The following is a 17,217-nucleotide window of genomic DNA, read 5'->3' on the forward strand; positions in this document are numbered from 1 at the left end:
GGGGAAGCGTAAGGTCCAGGGACCAGGGCCTGGTGGAAGGGAGGGAGCAACCCTCCCTCCTCACACTTTTGGGTTTTTATTGGGGTGGGGAGTCAACAGCTGTCTTCTTGAGCTATTAAAATTCTCTGCCTTTTTAGTTTTTTGAAATGAGGCTGGGTGGGAGGAAATTTTTAAAAGACGTCCAGATTCTCAGAGCTGGCGTGTGAAATATGAGGCTGTTGCTGTGGCGCCCCGGGCGGAGGGGCGCCCTCTGATCCTCGAGGATGGATGCTTTGCTCACCCATCGAGATTGGCTCAGAGCTGTGCCTTCCTACCTCATGTCCCCAAGTTATGAGAGACCAATTAGGTTAGGAGCTCTGCAGAGTGAAGGGAGCCAAGTTTATGTTGTGGCTTTCATTTAGGGAATGACTTGTGGCGTGATGTATAGACACTTCCAAGTGCTTGATTAATGGAAGGAGCTGGGTGGGGGTGTGTACTGGGCACAGGCTTGGTTAATCCCAAGTCCTGACTTTTATGTTTCCCTCTTGCCTTTCACAGTAATCAAGATGATTACCAACTGGTTCGAAAACTTGGTCGGGGAAAGTATAGTGAAGTATTTGAGGCCATTAACATCACCAACAATGAGAGAGTGGTTGTAAAAATTCTCAAGGTGAGTGTCTTATGAGTGGCATTAAATTTTTTACTCCCTCAGGTGAAAAGGATACAAACTACTCCAGCCACATTCTAGAATGAGGCAGTCCATGCTTTCATTTTCCATATCTTATGTCTCATGTCCCCTTGCTACTCCTCCCACTCCATTTTCCTGTGAACTTTCAAGAAAATATGCAGACCTGTTTCAAATCGAAATGTGATGGCGCAGGAACATTCTTGTTTTGAAATGTAATTATGAGTTCTCAAAGCGAAAATTCCAAAGGGCCTCCATTTGCTACAAAATAAATAGGTATTCTGAAAAAAGAAAAGCCTTTTCATGAAGATCCCGTCATCCCTAGGGCTTCTTGAGCACTAGTTCATTGGTTATTCTTGGTGCTCTGTGTTATCCCAGAAAGGAAGTTGGAAAAGGTGGAAGCCTGAGTGGAGGGAAACCTCAGGGGATCATCACTTGTTCCTTTTTTGGTAATAAAAGTTTCAGGTGGGGTGAGTGTAGGGAGCCAGTAGTGCCGGAACATTCATTGTTCCTTATCAGCTAGTAAAAGTGAAGTTGGCAGCAGTAGATGAGTACACTTAAATTGCTAAAATAATAAGAAACGAACGGTCTTATTGTTTGGTTAAGCAGCCTAAGTTTGACTTTTTGTCATCTCTTGGATGAAGACATGGTCTTAATGAGCATGAAGAGTTGGCCAATTTCTCTTCAAGTAGCTGTAGCTTTAATGGTTTATGCTAAAAAGTAACTTGTAGAATCTGTGAGGTCCTCAGCATTGCCTGATCATTTAATGTGTGTGCATGTAATTTAGTGAAACATCGAGAAGACCAAAAAGTAACTAGTCTAAGCACTTTTACAGATACAACATTACCAATGTGACCATTTTGCAGAGGCTCTGTGGATATGTAGAATGTAGCATTGAAAAACTGTTTTTGTGTTTGAAGGATGGAGTTAGGGCAGCTGTGTCTCCGTTTGATATGAGGGGTCAAGCTTATAATATCTTGAAATCGCCTTTCAGAGATTTCTACCATCCTAGCCTAGTGATGAAGAGACAATGCAGTAGAGAGAAAAAAGCAGTTATTTGCGCTGTCAGAAACACTGGGATGAGAAGTAAGAAATCGATGAATTGAAGATTTGGAGTTTGACTCCCCTCTTCCCTAGATGTGAATTGTACCTACAGAGTCACGTGTTTTTTTGTTTTTTTTTTTTTAGCACAAATATTTAAAGAATGTTTCAGAAAGGTCACCTGGGGAAACCATACAATTTTTTCCTATATGCATAAACGTTTTTAATATAAGCGGCTTAAAATCTTTACTAGGAAAAAGCAAGGCATAAATTGAAGTTAGGAATATCCATGTTGCACTGCTGTGCGTTCAGAAGAATGAACCGCTTACTCTAAAGCAACCCAGAAATGTGTCTAAAAATGTTTAGAATAAGCGCACCTCCCTGTGTCATCTTTTGAAAGGAACAGCTTTTAGGTGTATGCATAAGTAACAGTACGTTCATTTAGGAAAGCATCACACTGCTCTTTAGGTATCCTTTTATAAAACTTCGCGACGTTGGTGCTGGATGGTTTTTCCCCTCCTGTAAAGATTTGCAGGACGTGTTTAGGGCACTTAGTTTGGTAGCTGAAGATTATTTTTACCTATGAGAAACCTAAGCACAAAGAAACTCATTTCACATCACTACGTTGAAATGACTCTCAGCCAGAACTCCTGTTTGCTATTTCTTCCTGTCTCTTACTGCTCATTTTAACATTGGATTGTAAGGTCTTCACATCAAGCTCAGAGTAAGTTTCAATGTTCTGGAATAGGCTCAGGAGGCCCCTTCAATGTTCTAGTTAATGAAGTGTTTCTTTTCAGTTCAAGTTCTTTTCGGGGTGCAGCCTGAACCACCTGGTTTCTACTGGTGAAAACTACGGTCGCTTCTTTTTGTTTTTCAAAGCCATGTGGCATTTCTATTCAGATTTTGTTTTATCCGAAGGATGGGGTAAGAAACTATTAATGGTATTGTTGTAGTTTTCTCATTGTTCTGACAGGCTGAATTAAAGTAGATTTAAAATGATTTTTTAAGAAGAACAGAGTTTTTATCCAAAGTTGTGCTCCTCTATTCAGATAAGTTGAAATTATGACTAATATCTACTATTAGGGGTGTTTGGTCATAGGAAATTAGGTCCTTAACAGAGTACCGGCTGCTCGTAATTTGGAGGAATCTAGAAAAAGCTTCCTCTTCATGTAGGCCTACTGTATTTCACCTGCAGGTATTAACGTGCACATAGCAACCAAGATAGAAGGTACATTCTTTTAAGAACAGGACCGTTTTCCATTTTAGTCAATAACATGTCCAATCAATCCTTCCTAGCACATGAGAATGGTTGGATAATGAAGGGACACAGAGGAATTTTTTATGTCATTTAGTTTGCATAGGTAGTAAATTTTTAAGTATTTTATTGACTAAAACATATTGGTTATTACAAGGTTTTAGGAATTTAGAAATTGGTGAGCAAAATTTTACTATCAAGTGAAATTCTGAGGCTGAAATCTTAAAACTTTCCAGTTAGTAGGGTGGTTGGTTTTATCTTTTTTGACAAATTGTTTTGAGGAGGAAAGAGAAATAAGGGAGGGGGAAAACGGCAAGGGTTAATAGAACAGGGCAGAAAGCCACTTTAGTGCTTCAAGTTTCGTCTTTTGATTCTGAAAAATCAATTTTTCAGTTCTTTTATAGTACTTCTTAGGAAGGTGTACATAGAGATAAAAGCATTTGGCTATTTTGGACAACTGTTAGCATTTTATGAGCACCATCTGTGTACGCCTTTTAGCCCTTCTTGGGGTCCTTGGTACCCTTTAAATTATTTCCTGAATAGAAGGTAAGAGCAAGACCCAGAGAGAGCGTGCGGTTTGTGTAGAGGCACGTGGTTAAGGGGCGGAAACACTGGGTTTAGGACCCTCTATTCCTGTCATGGACTGTTGGTAGATGTGAGGGGCAAAGTTAGGACATTTGCTGAATATATGACTTGATGTACTGGAAGGATTGATGAACAGTCATAAGAAGTCAAATTAATTCGTTTCTAGTGATTTTTGGAGTTATTCTTCTGAAAGGAAATACTTGACTGCTGGGTTGCTGGTTCAAGTGTGGACTAGGTGAATACCCAGAGAGCTGAATTGATGCTGACAGGGCTCTGATTTGTGTCCATAGCAGCATGTTTAATGCATAAGTGTTACTTTACTTTCTTGGTTTGAAGCTTTAATAATCGGTGTTTTTATACTTTTTAAGCTATACAGCTCCTCCAAGTCTCATTAAGATCACTCGCCAGATTTTTTGGTTAACAATTTTATCCCATTAATATGTTAGAGTTTTTTAGAGACCGAATCATGTGAAAAAAATACCTTGATATAAAGTACTCATTTTCATGGCCCCAGATTGTTTCTAGAGTCTAATTTTAGGATCTGCAACTTCATAACCAGGTGGTATAGTGCAAGAAGTGCTATAAATGGAGGGCAGAAGACTTGGGTTCTAGAAACAGCTTCATCGATACCCACTTGACTCTGTTTTCTCTGTAAAATGGGTTCCCCTTTTTTTGTTTAACTCACAGAATTGTTGGGAGAATCAAATGAGGTATCGATAGATGGGTAGGTAGATAGATAGCGTCTTCTGAGAGACTGAGAGAGTGTGGTGTGGGAAATGGGAGTGAGAAATCCAGATTCAGATGTCAATTCCAGCACTTAAAAGTTCTGTGATCTTGAGCAATTATTTAAACTCTGTGCCTCAGTGTCCTGTAAAACTGCGTTAAAAATACTCATCTCAGAATGCTATTAAATGATTTTAGGGGACAGAACCAATAGTGGAAAGGACAGACCCATTCTCAGTGAATTTCAAAAGGCCTGCTGTATGCCTTGCCTTTTTAATTAGTTTTTTAATCTCCCCTCTTTAATTCTACCCCCCACTTCCACCTCTGACCTATGGATGTTACTGTTTCCCCTTAAGAACTGGATCTCTGAAGGTGGGGCGTCTCCTCCCACACACTCAAGGCATGACCCCGGTGTACTAGGGGAGCCTGGTGCACCTGGGGTATGGTCCGTGGCTGCACCTGGGGCACGAACCCAGAACCTTCTGCGTGTAAAGCAGACGTGCTAACCACTGCACTATGAAGCCACCCCTGCCTTGCCTTTTTAAATGAAAAAAATATAAATCCTGAGAATAAACAGTTAACCCTCAAAGAGCCAATAATGTAATTGGAAAGATGAGACTTGAAATTTCAATTAGGGTAAAAGTTACTGTGAAGAAATAACATTGATCAGTTGAAGTTTACATTTAAGTCAGTTCCAGTGGAGTCGAGATGCTCCCAGGATAAATGCCGTCATCGAGGCTGAACTTTCTTACTTTACATTCCTGGCAACCACTGTTCCTTTTTTTTTTTTTTAATTTATCACAGGTGATGAAATTCATATCTTGGGCAATTGTTGCTCTGGAAGTGGAATAAAAATAAACCCAGAATTAAAAGTTCTGAGCTATAGTCCTCCCTGTCTTGAATTTATCAATTCATTTGAAATGAAAAGAGGTTTAACATGGGACTTTGTTAATGTTTGCTGGGATTTATTGGGGTCATAATTCTTGTTTATACCTTTAGTAGATGTTAGTTTGCATATTCAGTCATAATTAAACCCTAGTAGTTGAAATCAGTCTCAGCTGGTTTTTTTATAAAGCAGCTCCAAGTAAGTAGGATAAATTACTGATTTTATCGAGTTTTGTCTTTCTAAGCATCTCATCTCAAAGGTTGTCTTTTTTTTTTTTTTTAATTTGTAAATGTTGGTACATAGGGAAAGAGAAAAAGTACCTTACTCTTGGATTACGTTGAACAAATTTCTCCTGAATAGCTGGAACTCTTCATGTGGGCAGAAACCTTATGAAAAGACACAGAAAATTTTAAATGAGTTTTTCCTTTTAAATATTTTCTTTAGATTTGTGCCAAAATTCATTTATTTTGAAACATGATTTAATATTTAATTTCTTTTTTTAAGTTTTTTGCCATTTTCTCTACTAGACTTTGAATTAAAAAAATGGTGGAGTGGTTGGAAAACAGCTAAGCTGATTCATTTAGAATCTTAAACAGATAATCTCTGAATTGTAGGAAATGAACCCTATAGTTGGGAGAGACTTTTTCTGGCACGTGAGATGAAATCATGATTGTCATGGAAAATGTATGTATCTTCTTTGTGTTACTGGTGGTGGTTGAGTACAAACACTGGATTAGAGGTTCCGCGTATCCTTGTTTCTATAAAATTTATGATCTGAGTTTTCCTTAGGGTGCAGTGGTCCTCCCTTATAAAGCCTAACTTTTCTGACCAGTTCCGTTTGTAAGATTATACTGATTACTTTCACTCCCTGGGAGCTCATTGGTTTTTTAGCATCTGGAGCACCTCCCAGTTTCAGAGGAATAAGTCGAGGCTAAAGGAAGTTACCTGTAGCCTGGTTCCTGTAGAGAATAGGTGCCCGTGCTTTGGAGGGGCATGTCCCGGGCCACAGGTCACTTTCCGTTTTTATAGTCTCTCTCGGTCTTTTGTCAGCATGCTAGGGCTCCAGCTGCTGTGTGACTCTTGTGCCACTTCTGTTGCCCTCCTGTCCTCTATCTCTTGTTTGGGAAGTTGTTGAACAGGTGACAGTTGAGCAGCAAAATATGCTTTACTTGCTCTGTAAGTTACCTTTAGACATAATGAAAAATACGTTAGCTGGTTTGTCTGGGAACAATGTCCCTGCCCGACCTGTTGCTGAATAACAGGAGAGCAAAGCAAAGCTTTGTATGAGGCATCGTCATAAAAGCAACTTATTTAATAGGTTACCCCTGTGCTGATTCACTGTCGGGAGGAGAGGGAGGGCTTTTGGTGTGTATACAAGCCTCTGACTGGTGGTTTTCTCGTTTTTGTTTTTTGTTTTCCCGTTACCACTCCTACGGATCTGTAATTGCTTTCCAGTAGTGGATGACAACTCTAGAATTTTTTTACATTGAATATGCTGGTAGCATTGGCTGAATTTATAGATATGGTAGCCAGCTTTTATTTTTCTTTGAACTTTTTGACATAATTTCAGGCTTAGAAAAGTTGCAACAGTTCTTATCTTTTACCCAGATTACTCGAATGTTAACATTTGTGTACTTGTTTTTTCATATGCATACACATATTGTATGTATATACGTATATAATTATATTTATTTTACATGTTTTTTTTTAAATTGCTTGAGAGTAAATTGCAGTCATTCCTACTTTAGTGTGTATTTCCTAAAAACAAGGACAATTTCTTACATAACCCCACAGCAGCATGACCAAAAATCAGAAATTAACACTGATATGATGCTATTAGTGAATCTGCAGTCCCCATTTGCATTCACCAATTGTCCCTATAATGTTCTTTGGATAGAAGAAAATCCCAGATCATGAGTTCCATTCAGTTGTCTTATTGTTTTAATCTGGAACAGTTGTTCAATGTGCATTTCGTGGCGTTGATGTTTTTTTTTTTGAAACTTACAGGCTCCTTATTTTGTAGTATGTCCTTCTTTGGCTGTTTTTTAATCAAGTTGTACTTCATGTTTGAGTGCTTCATTTTTCCAAAGTATCAAGCCTCCCTAATTATGAAAAAGGGAATGAGGAGTAACATTCCTAAATGGAGATGAGGAAGAGACACCGTAGCCAGATCTGCTGTGCTGGGGACCCTGACAGCGTGGAGTGGGCATGTTGGTGGCAGCTGGCTTGGAAGGATGCAGCTGGATTCCAGTCTCCCAGTTGTATACCTGGTTGTAGATGATGTAAACGCTCTGTGTCATAATCTCCCTCTTTGTGTTGTTGTGTGTTTAAAGGTATAGCTTAGTGACCAGCGACAGAGGCAGGTTTCTCTGGCGTATGTATTTACACTGCCCCGCCCCCCCAACCACCACCACCACATACATGGACACAGGCTTTTAAATTCTTGTTTCATGGCAGATCTACTGATCTCTCTGTCATTGCTGTTTTACCAGTGTCTATGTGACAGGACACTCCTTTTCCTTAGTTACACTAGTGACGTCGCGACATGTGGGAAATGAAAGTATAGTGTCTACGAGTGGGGCCTGCAGAGTCCGGCTGTCTGGATTTGATTCCTGCCCCTGCTCTACTATTAGCTGTGCGACTGTGGGCAAATAGCTCCACTTGGCTGACTCTATTACATAGGAATTTTGTGTGGATGAAGTATGATTTTTTTACTAAAAATTTGAAAATATAAAGCTAACATTTGTTGAGTGCTTTCTATGTACCAGTTACTGTGCTAAGTGCTTTATAAAACAATTGATCATGATGTGCTTATTTTTTTCTTGATACTCTTTTGCTCATTTAAGATAAGAAATGATAACATGTTATGCTAGTATTTCTGATTAAGGTCTTTAATTTTTCTGTCCAGCAGATTGAAAAGTTAGCAGGTAGCAAGGTTTTCAATCACTGCTGCTTCAGAGATCAGTTTTCTCTTGTGCTGATCACCTTTCTATAGGAATGGGATCTGTTGGGAAGTTTTACTGGCCCTGTGCTGATTTGTTTCTAGATATTAAGGAAATGGGAGTGGTGACAGGAAATGGGAGCCAGCAGCTGGGAAACAAGTTTGTAACTTGATGTCAGTGAACTGGTCTTCATTCCTGGAAGACAAAATTACATGTAACTAACTCATTGGAAGAGCAGGTGTCTCACCATTTTGTCAAAGTTTTTCCATTTGTAGATGCATGATATAGAGCTGTTCAGAGCTATAACATTTTCCATTTGGCAGTTATCCAGTAAGCATTTTATTTTTAAAGTATGACATGGGTGTTCAAAATTTCTAAGTGCCCTAAATGCAACTACTTAAAGATCTAACGCATAAGTTCTACGTCTGTAAATTATTTAATTTAATCTTATAAGTTCTTATGGGCAGGCCCATTTTATCTCGATCTTTTTGTTTTCTAAGTTAGACATGCTCTTTAATCTAACATGGTGTATGAGATAGTGCAATATCCATTTGATTAGCCAACACTGTTTTAAAGTTTCATTTATTCAAAGGGAGTCTCACTTCTGATTACTCTTGTGTATTTAAGCCAGTGAAGAAAAAGAAGATAAAACGAGAGGTTAAGATTCTGGAGAACCTTCGTGGTGGAACAAATATCATTAAGCTGATTGACACTGTGAAGGACCCTGTGGTAGGTGCCTGATGGTTGAGGGAGAGTGAGTGTATGTTTGTGACTCAGAACCTAAAATAATGAGAAATACCATTATGTGTTGCGAATGATTGTGTTTATTTTTACTGCTGAATGATTTACACCAGAAAAAAAATCATGGTGGCCCAATGAGAAAACAGCCACCACCACTTCTACAGAACCTAAAAATATATATAGCAAAATCCTTGTCTCAGGTTTAAATGCCTCGTTATTTGATTCAACTCACAAACGTTTGCTGAATATCTCCTTTGAGCCCCTGCTTTTCTCTCAGTTTTGAAGCTTATTACTACCAGTTAGCATTACTTTACCTCACTTAAGTTAGCCTGACATTTGAAAATCTGGGTTTTAGAGGGAAATACCAAATATCTCCATATAGACACCTGGAATAGGGAGCCGGGCAAGTCACGGCCTCACAGGCCTTGAGGAAGCGACCTTGCTGCTTCTCATACTCATCTTTAATTCAGCATTCACCATTAGGATTCACATTGTATATGCCGATACAACTGAAATATTTTTGTTAACAATGCTTAATTTTTGGCCATTTTAGATGTGCTCTTTATTTTTTTTTCTCTGCCCAGGGAGTAACTTAACCGTAAGCGGTTATGATTAGCCAAGGTTTTTTCTACCACTTTTATACCGTTTCCCATTCCATTTCTGTTCCTCACCTGTTGTACCTCAAACATTTCCTTGTTCTCCTGTGACAGCTTTTGTTTAAGAAGTAGGTCTTTGCTTCTCTTTGCTAAGATATCCTCATGATAATGTGGTAGCTGACTTATATTGAGCAGTTACTATGTGCCATGCACTATTCTGAGTGTGTCACATCATTCAATCCTCAGAATGATCCAGCGGGGTAGATACTGTTATTATCTGCTTTTTAACGTTGTATAGATAAGAAAACTGAAGTCTGCAGAGTTTAAGTAATTTGCCTAAGATTAGACAGTGTTTTGAACTGAAGAATGAGGGAAATATTTTATTTTGGACCCTGAAAAGACTGAGAAGGAAGGATGGTTATATGCTTAAATGCTAGGTTCTATCTGATTGGCATTAGAAGTATATGCCAGTCTGATCAGCTCAGATTGATTTTACAGTGTTTAACTAAATTTAGTGTTAGCTCTCCTACTGTTCTTGTAATTTGTTACTTTGTGTATGTTTTACATGGTATATAACAAGTAAGTTGAAGTGGAAGAAAACCAACAGGGAACCCTCATCCCCTGACTTGTAGAGACACACGCTTGCTCTCAACCTGTAGAGAGGCCTGGTGGTCTCCGTGAAACCTTTCCACCTCCGGCTGGTGCGGGACCCTTTGACCAGGGCTGCTGCTGGGGCTGCTGTGCATCCTGGCAGAGACCTGCGTGCATGCACTGTGGCCTGTCTCCTCGATAACTCACCTGCTTCTTTCACCAAAACTGTCCAGCCATAAAGATTTCCAAGATGATTTTTTCTTTATAAACTTTTAAGCCCCTGCTTTTCTCCCAGTTTCGAAAGCTTATTACTGCCAGTTAGCATTATTTTAACCCACCAAAGTAAACTTGACTTTGGAAAATGTGTACTTACGCAAGGGAATATTGACTCTTTTGTAGTAATTGCATTAAAAACTATAGCGCTTTAAAAATACTTGATTATATATGATTTTGGGGGCACACGTCTACTCTGTAAGGTGAGACATTCTATAATGGTCTCTAGCCAAGGCAATAATTTCACATTATAGCTTACTGCTAATCATATATATTTTACTTTTGGATCCTAAAAAGACCTATGATAGAGTCACAGGACCTGTGATAATTCTGTAAAATGCATCTGGCTCGCTGAACCAGGATAAAAGGCTGTTAGTCCTTTTTTAGCTGGCAAACTGGAACACTGCAGAATATAAATCTCTACATAATGTGTCAGACCTGCTGCATAGGTTGGTCAGGGAATACATCTCTTTAAAAAAACAACAACAACTTCGTTTTGAAAAATTTCAACCATTTATAGAAGTAAAGTGAATAATACAGTGAAGTTCCTAGCACCCCAACTTTAGCAGTAATCAGCTGGTGGCCAACTTCCTTCCCCACTGCCCACCATCTCGTTATTTTGAAGCAAATCACAGACATCATAAAATTTCAGGAGGATACTTAATAGGCTCTCCCCATGAGTGAGTCTTTTTCATCTAAGTGGAATTTAAGGATGGACCAGTGTGACAGAAGCAAATTATGTTTATTATTTGAATACTTAAAATATTTGTGTTCTCTCTTGCAGTCAAAGACACCAGCTTTGGTATTTGAATATATCAATAATACAGATTTTAAGGTATGTATATACTTTTTTTCCCCTAGTGTATGGTTAATGGGGGTTGGGGAGGTGGTGATAAGTACTATTGATGATCTAGAACACAAGGGGACCCAGGAAGGTCATTGGTGAGAGTAGGAATTTAACACATCGGATACCTCGTAGCACGAGTACAGCATGCAGAGTAGTTAGGGTTTTTGCACTTGATGTAATTGCTCATCAACCTTTCTTAGCCTTGCTGACTCTGGGACTGGCTGCTGGACTGGGTCTGAGCTAATCCCTCATCTGTAACACTCCTGTTGTAGACAGCATAGACGTAGGTAGATGTTAACTTTGATTTCCATAGAGTTTTACATTGCTGATAAGGCGTGAGAAACAGATAACAGAGCTCATGTGAAAGGAAGCAATACATGAGATTCAAACTCTCAGGTAGTTTGTGTTCATGCACACTGTATACAAAGCAAATGATACAGAAAAGCCCTACCCTGGGTTATTTACGTTTCTTATATTTGTTGTACATATTCATTTAGACTTTGGAGTGTTCTAAAAGCATGATCTTTTTTTTTTCTTTTTAAAAATTAAGTTTACTGGGGTAACTGGTTAATACAATTACATAATTTTCAGGTGTACATTATCATTTGACATCTGTATATGCTATTGTGTGTTTACCACCTAAAGTCCAGTTGCCTTCAGCTACCATATGTTTGATCCCCTTTACCCACTTTACCTACCCCGTGTATTTGACCTCCTTTACATGCATGATCTTAAGGTGATTTTTCATGAATTTGTTTCTATTGTTTTTCAAACACCAAAATCTTAACCCGTGATAAGGTTTTGGGACCAGGCATACCAGACATGGTAGAACACAGTATGAAAACCCATATAAGAAGAAAAAAAATTTTTAAATCAAAAGTGGTGTTGATTTTTAGGGACATTTAGAGAACTTTTATGCGATTACAACTATGTCAGTAAATAAAAGGCTTGTGATTATGTTGCAATGGAAGTTAGGGTCAAAACCAAATCAGCAATTGAAATATACTGTGTCAGGAGTGATGCTTTTGGCTAAAGATAACCTGTCCTCACATTTAATTTTCGTTAGGTACTCTAAAATGACTCTAAAATAAGGTTAGTGAAAAATAAGCAAAGGAGGGTATTATGACTCATAAAACAAAAGGCAGATTTTATGTACAGTGTATCATTCCCCATATGTAACAGGTTTCCTCCTTAAAGGTAAAACCAGTAGTGAACGCTCAATAAAGTGGGATGCACATTTTTTTTTATTAACTACAATAGCAGTGCTTAGCTGGTAGATTACTGTGCTGATATATGTAGCTGACCTCACTTTTTCTATGAATGACTCAGGTTTATCAAGGTATATATGTGTGTGTGTTTCTTCAGAAATAGACAGGCTTTAATGAAGCTAAACATTTTCCTAACACAAAAGTTTCATGGTCTTCTTGGAACTTCATAGTAAAATCCCTCGGTTTTAAACGCCTCTGCTTCTTTAATGAGTTTTTACCTATTTTCCAGCCACACATGTAAAATTTCACTTCAGCATTTTGTGTTTCTTAAATTGACCGTTGCTTGGTTGACTTAACAACATACAGAAGATCAGTTTTTAATGCCCTAGAGAAATCCTGCTTCTTAAAAGGGGGATATTTTGATGGCTTACATGCCCTAGGAGTTTTCTTTAAAAGGATCATTGGAAATTAATGTTTTTCGAGGCTTGCATATGTATCTGAAAACAGCTTTAGTAATTTCCTCAGAGTTTCGAAGAGATTGTTCCACTCTTACCATTGAGGCCATTCTGGTTTCATCATATGTGATCTGGCTTTTGTTTTTGTTTTTTCTTCTAAAAGCTTTTAGAATTTTCTTTTCACTCTCAGACTCTGAAATTTCACAGTGACACACTTTCATATGGGTTGCTTTCATCTTTTGTTCTGGATACTGGGCTTTTTCAGTCTAGAAATTCATGTCCTTCCGTTTTGGAAAAATATTTTTAATGTTCTTTGATTTTCTTCTCTTTCTTTGTTCTCGCTTTCTAGAACTCAGTCGGATGTTAGACTTCATATCTTAAAGGTCTGTTTTGTCCTCTGAACTTTTAAAAATAGTATCCTGTTCTATGTTTTATGTAATATCTTCTATTTCCTCACTGAGAATGTATTTTTTCCCCCATTATGTTTTCTTCTTCATGCCTTTTTTCTGCTTTTCTTCCAAACTCCTTTTTTGGTGTGTTTTTATTTTTGTTCTCTTTAACATTTATCTGAATGTCATGGTTGTTGAATGTCTGCTCATACTCAGAGTAATGAAATTACTGATGACTGATCGTCGGCTCCTGTCTCGAGGGTGTGAGCCCAGCTGCTGGCACCTTGGCCACAAGTCGAGAGCTGTGGGGAGCGTCATGTAGACTTTCACTTAACTCCCCCTTTTCTTGGTGCCGTTTTCCTGTTTTCATTCTGTTCACCCTCTTCCATTGGTACTTGGGGTCACCGATTCCTGAGCTCTCCGGTAGTTCTTCAGTTTGAAGTCGTTTCTGGACCCCTTCCACTGTTGCCAGAATTTTCAGCTTTTTTTGTCTGCTAAGTCAGCTGGACATCTGTTTTCTAGCCTCCAAATGTTTTTGTCTCTTCTATTCTCTTACATTCTCCTAGTCGTGAGTTAATCCCCCTCCTGCTCCTTTGACTATTATTTTGTAGAGGTGCTTTGGGAAGAAGCAGAGGTAGGATGCGTTTGATCTGCCATGTTAAACTGGAGGTCCCTTTTGAATGTTCAGGTCATGTCACTTGAGTCAGCTTAACAGGTCATTCATTAAATATCAGGCGACAGATGATTATTTTGGAAGAGCAAATCATGACAGGAAAATTATTTTCTTTTCCACTTAGTATAAGAGGCCACAAACAGGGAAACCAGTGGTTTATTGTCCTAGTATGCTTCAGGCTTTTTATTTTGTCCCGTGTCCATCTTATTAGGAAAGTTTAATTTTTTTCATTTTACTATTAAGTGTATTAATAACTGATTTTAAGATATCACCTAGAGGAAGTTTGTCCTTGGTTTAATATCAGGGCTACATCAACAGTAATTCAGCCTGCAGCCCATTCTTTTCAGTATTTTTTAATTAATACAGTTGATAATAAATTTTGATCTGTAATTTCCTATTGTAGAGTTCTTCTGATTTTGGTATTAATGTTTTACTAACTTCATACAGTAAGTCAAGTAGCTTTTTCTCTTCTATTCAAGTTATATAAAATCAGGATTATCTAGGTGGATGTGTTTTGGGGGGTAAAAGGGAGACTTTGGTTTACACTTTCCTTTTTAAGACATCCCATAGGTTAATAGTTTATTCTGGAATTTTATCTTTTCTTGAGGCTGTTTGGGTAATACCTGTTTTTAAAGTTGCCTGCTTTTAATTTTATACACATAAAGTTGTTGATAGGATTCTCAGTACTGAAGAACCTCAGTGCGTCTAATTATGCTGTACGCTCAACATTATTCGTACCTTCACTCCCTTTCCCCTCTCTCTCCAATCAGTGTTGCTAGAGATCTCTTATTCATACTTTCAAGGGACCAGCTTTGGTTTTATTGCTCAGATGTTTTTGTTCATTTTTCTATGTCATTCTGTTTCTGCTTCTATCTTTTATTATTTATTTATGATTTCCTTCTTAATTCTGTTCTTTCTTGGGTTTTCACTGTTTTTCCCTCTTAACTTCTTGAGTCGAATCAACTTGTTTCATTTCTTTCCATCTTTCTTGATTGGCAGTAAGTTTGTACGACTCCAGGCACCATCAAAGCTTCATTTCCTGGTCATAGAACTAACTCACTTCTGTCTCCTCTTCAAAGTAAATGTACAAATTCCAAACTTGTGGATTTGGCTTTTTCCCCTCCCCGAACTTTATACTTTGAAAAATTTTAAACTTACTGAAAATTGGAAAGAGGAGCATGGTCAGTACCCTTATATTATTCACGCACATTTACCGGTTGTTCATCTTTTGTCATAGTTGCAGTTATTTCTTTTTATCACCCCCACATTCCTCTCTTTATCTTTCGCTATCTTTCTGCTGAAGTCATCTTAAAGTAAATTGCAGGCATCATGGTACTTCACTCCTAAATAGCATTGGCACTAGGTAGGACATTTTCCCACATAACTACAATACTATTAGTACACTTAAGAAGTTTAATATTTATACAATAATGCCATCTAATAGACAATATAGAGTCCATACTAAAAAGTTTCCCAGTAATTAACATCCTTAGAATGTTCTTCATTAGCTGTATGTTTGTGAATATGTGATCCACGGTCCATTTGGTTTTTTAAAAGAATATTCTTTTATTGTTGATTTCTAATTTGATTGTACTGTGTCCAGAGAACACGATCTATATATAATGTTGATTATTTGGAATTTGTTGATGGTTGATGCTTTGTGACTTTAGTACATGGTCATTTTTTTTTTTATATTGTTTGTTAATTTAGTTCAGATCTTCTATGGCCTTACTCATTTTTTTCCTTTGATATTTCATTTTATGTTAGAGGTACTGGTTTGGTCAATTTTTCATTGAAATCATCAGTTATGAAGTTTTATATATGTCAAAGTGATAATAAACGTTACATGGTGATACTTAGAACAAAAGACAAAACTTCAAAGCAAATGAATAGGAAAATCCAGTCTCTACAAGTTAGAGGGAATAGTTATAGAAAACTCCCCAACTCAGAATTGTCTCAAGGAACTGAGGTACGTTCTTGAGGTAGAAATAGTTTCTTTGTAACGTATTATGCTTCTCAGCTTTCTGTGTATTTGCAAGAGTACAAATAAAAGTGACTATATGTTTTAAGTAAAACATGTTATTTGGACATTTTAAAGATTCATAAGACATTTCAAATGGGCTTCATCTTGAGAAGACGGTGGACCTGTGTTGATATTTGGAGAATTTCTAAATCGCTCACGTAGAGGTGGGCCTTGTTAATGCTGTTAGTTTCACGTGGAAAGGATGGTTCACAGACTAAATTCAATATAGTCTCTTTAATTGGGAGAAATTTACTTTTCTTATAGATTGTTGGCATTATTTTGTCATATCTTTATAAGACATTTTCAGCTGATTTTTGATTTTGCTTAGTTAATGATTTGTTCTGTCCTTAAATTTCTAAAAATATTGACCTTGGTTTTATTCTGGATCTTGGGGTTACGTATTAACGGTGCCAAAACTGCATTAAACATGTTTCACTTCCACCTTACATCTCACTCCTTCCACTTTTTCTCCTCTGAGGACCACCAGGGTTTCTGGGCGTGGGCTGAGCTGCGTCTGTCAGGGAGTGTACGAACTCTGTGTGCAGAGTGTTGCTGCAGCGGGGATTCCCACGTCTGGCTAGGGACCTTCCTAAAGTGTGAGATCCTCCTAAATAGCAACATTGGAGACAGGGCCTTGGTAGCTGGACCACAGCTGGAGTCTGGAGAACTGTCCTATGTAACAGTAGGAGTGAGGCCCACTTGTGGCCCTTCCTTCCTGAGTGGTGTTTGTAGACTAATGAGGCCCTGAGTCTGTTGATCAAATTGCATTCTACCCTTCAGACTTTCTGGGATTAATTAAAAGTCTCAGGCAGTTTCCACCTTGGGCCCTTTGCATAGGCCCGGAGTAGAACTAATTTCTAGGGAGATGCCAGCGTGCTTGAGTCCTTGGAACCGAGGTAGGATGGTGAATAGTTTCTTCCTCAGCACCTTGGTCACCTTCCGGGAAGTGTAGGCTTATTTTGTTTTTGATAAGTCACTTACTCTACGAAAATGTAAGCAAAGCTAACTTCCTGCCAGCATTTTGTGGTTTGGTTGGTTAATGGTGTTCTCCACATATCTGGCTGAGAAGAATGGAGGAAAAGTATGGTTCTTGTGAAGTTTTCCTTTCTGATTTGTCTTGGACTCAGTACTTCTCTTTCTTGGAAGACAGTTTTATTTTGTTCCGTTGACTGTAGAACATCATCAAAGAGAAATCTTTTTCAGCTGACTTCGGTGTGCAGGCAGAGAACCACCATACTTGGTGCGTGGTGTATAGGCATATAAAGTACTTACGTGAGGACTTAGAATGTGGACCCAGTTGTGTGTGTGACCCTTGACAATACTTG

At 38.2% G+C, this 17,217-nt stretch overlaps 1 protein-coding gene across 1 annotated transcript in view; it reads left to right on the plus strand.

The window, feature by feature from the left end:
• Window positions 1–514: 514 nt before the first annotated feature.
• The window catches only part of CSNK2A2 (casein kinase 2 alpha 2), a gene marked incomplete at its 5' end in the record, with an annotated part of 29,623 nt that continues 12,920 nt past the window's right edge, over window positions 515–17,217 (plus strand). Inside the window, 3 exons of the mRNA XM_023523134.1 lie at window positions 515–649; window positions 8,724–8,825; window positions 11,082–11,132. Coding sequence (XP_023378902.1) covers window positions 515–649; window positions 8,724–8,825; window positions 11,082–11,132 — 288 coding nt within the window. The remainder of the gene's footprint in view (window positions 650–8,723; window positions 8,826–11,081; window positions 11,133–17,217) is intronic.

The sequence above is a fragment of the Pteropus vampyrus genome, unplaced genomic scaffold, assembly GCF_000151845.1.
Source record: "Pteropus vampyrus isolate Shadow unplaced genomic scaffold, Pvam_2.0 Scaffold379, whole genome shotgun sequence".
Lineage (NCBI taxonomy): Eukaryota > Metazoa > Chordata > Mammalia > Chiroptera > Pteropodidae > Pteropus > Pteropus vampyrus.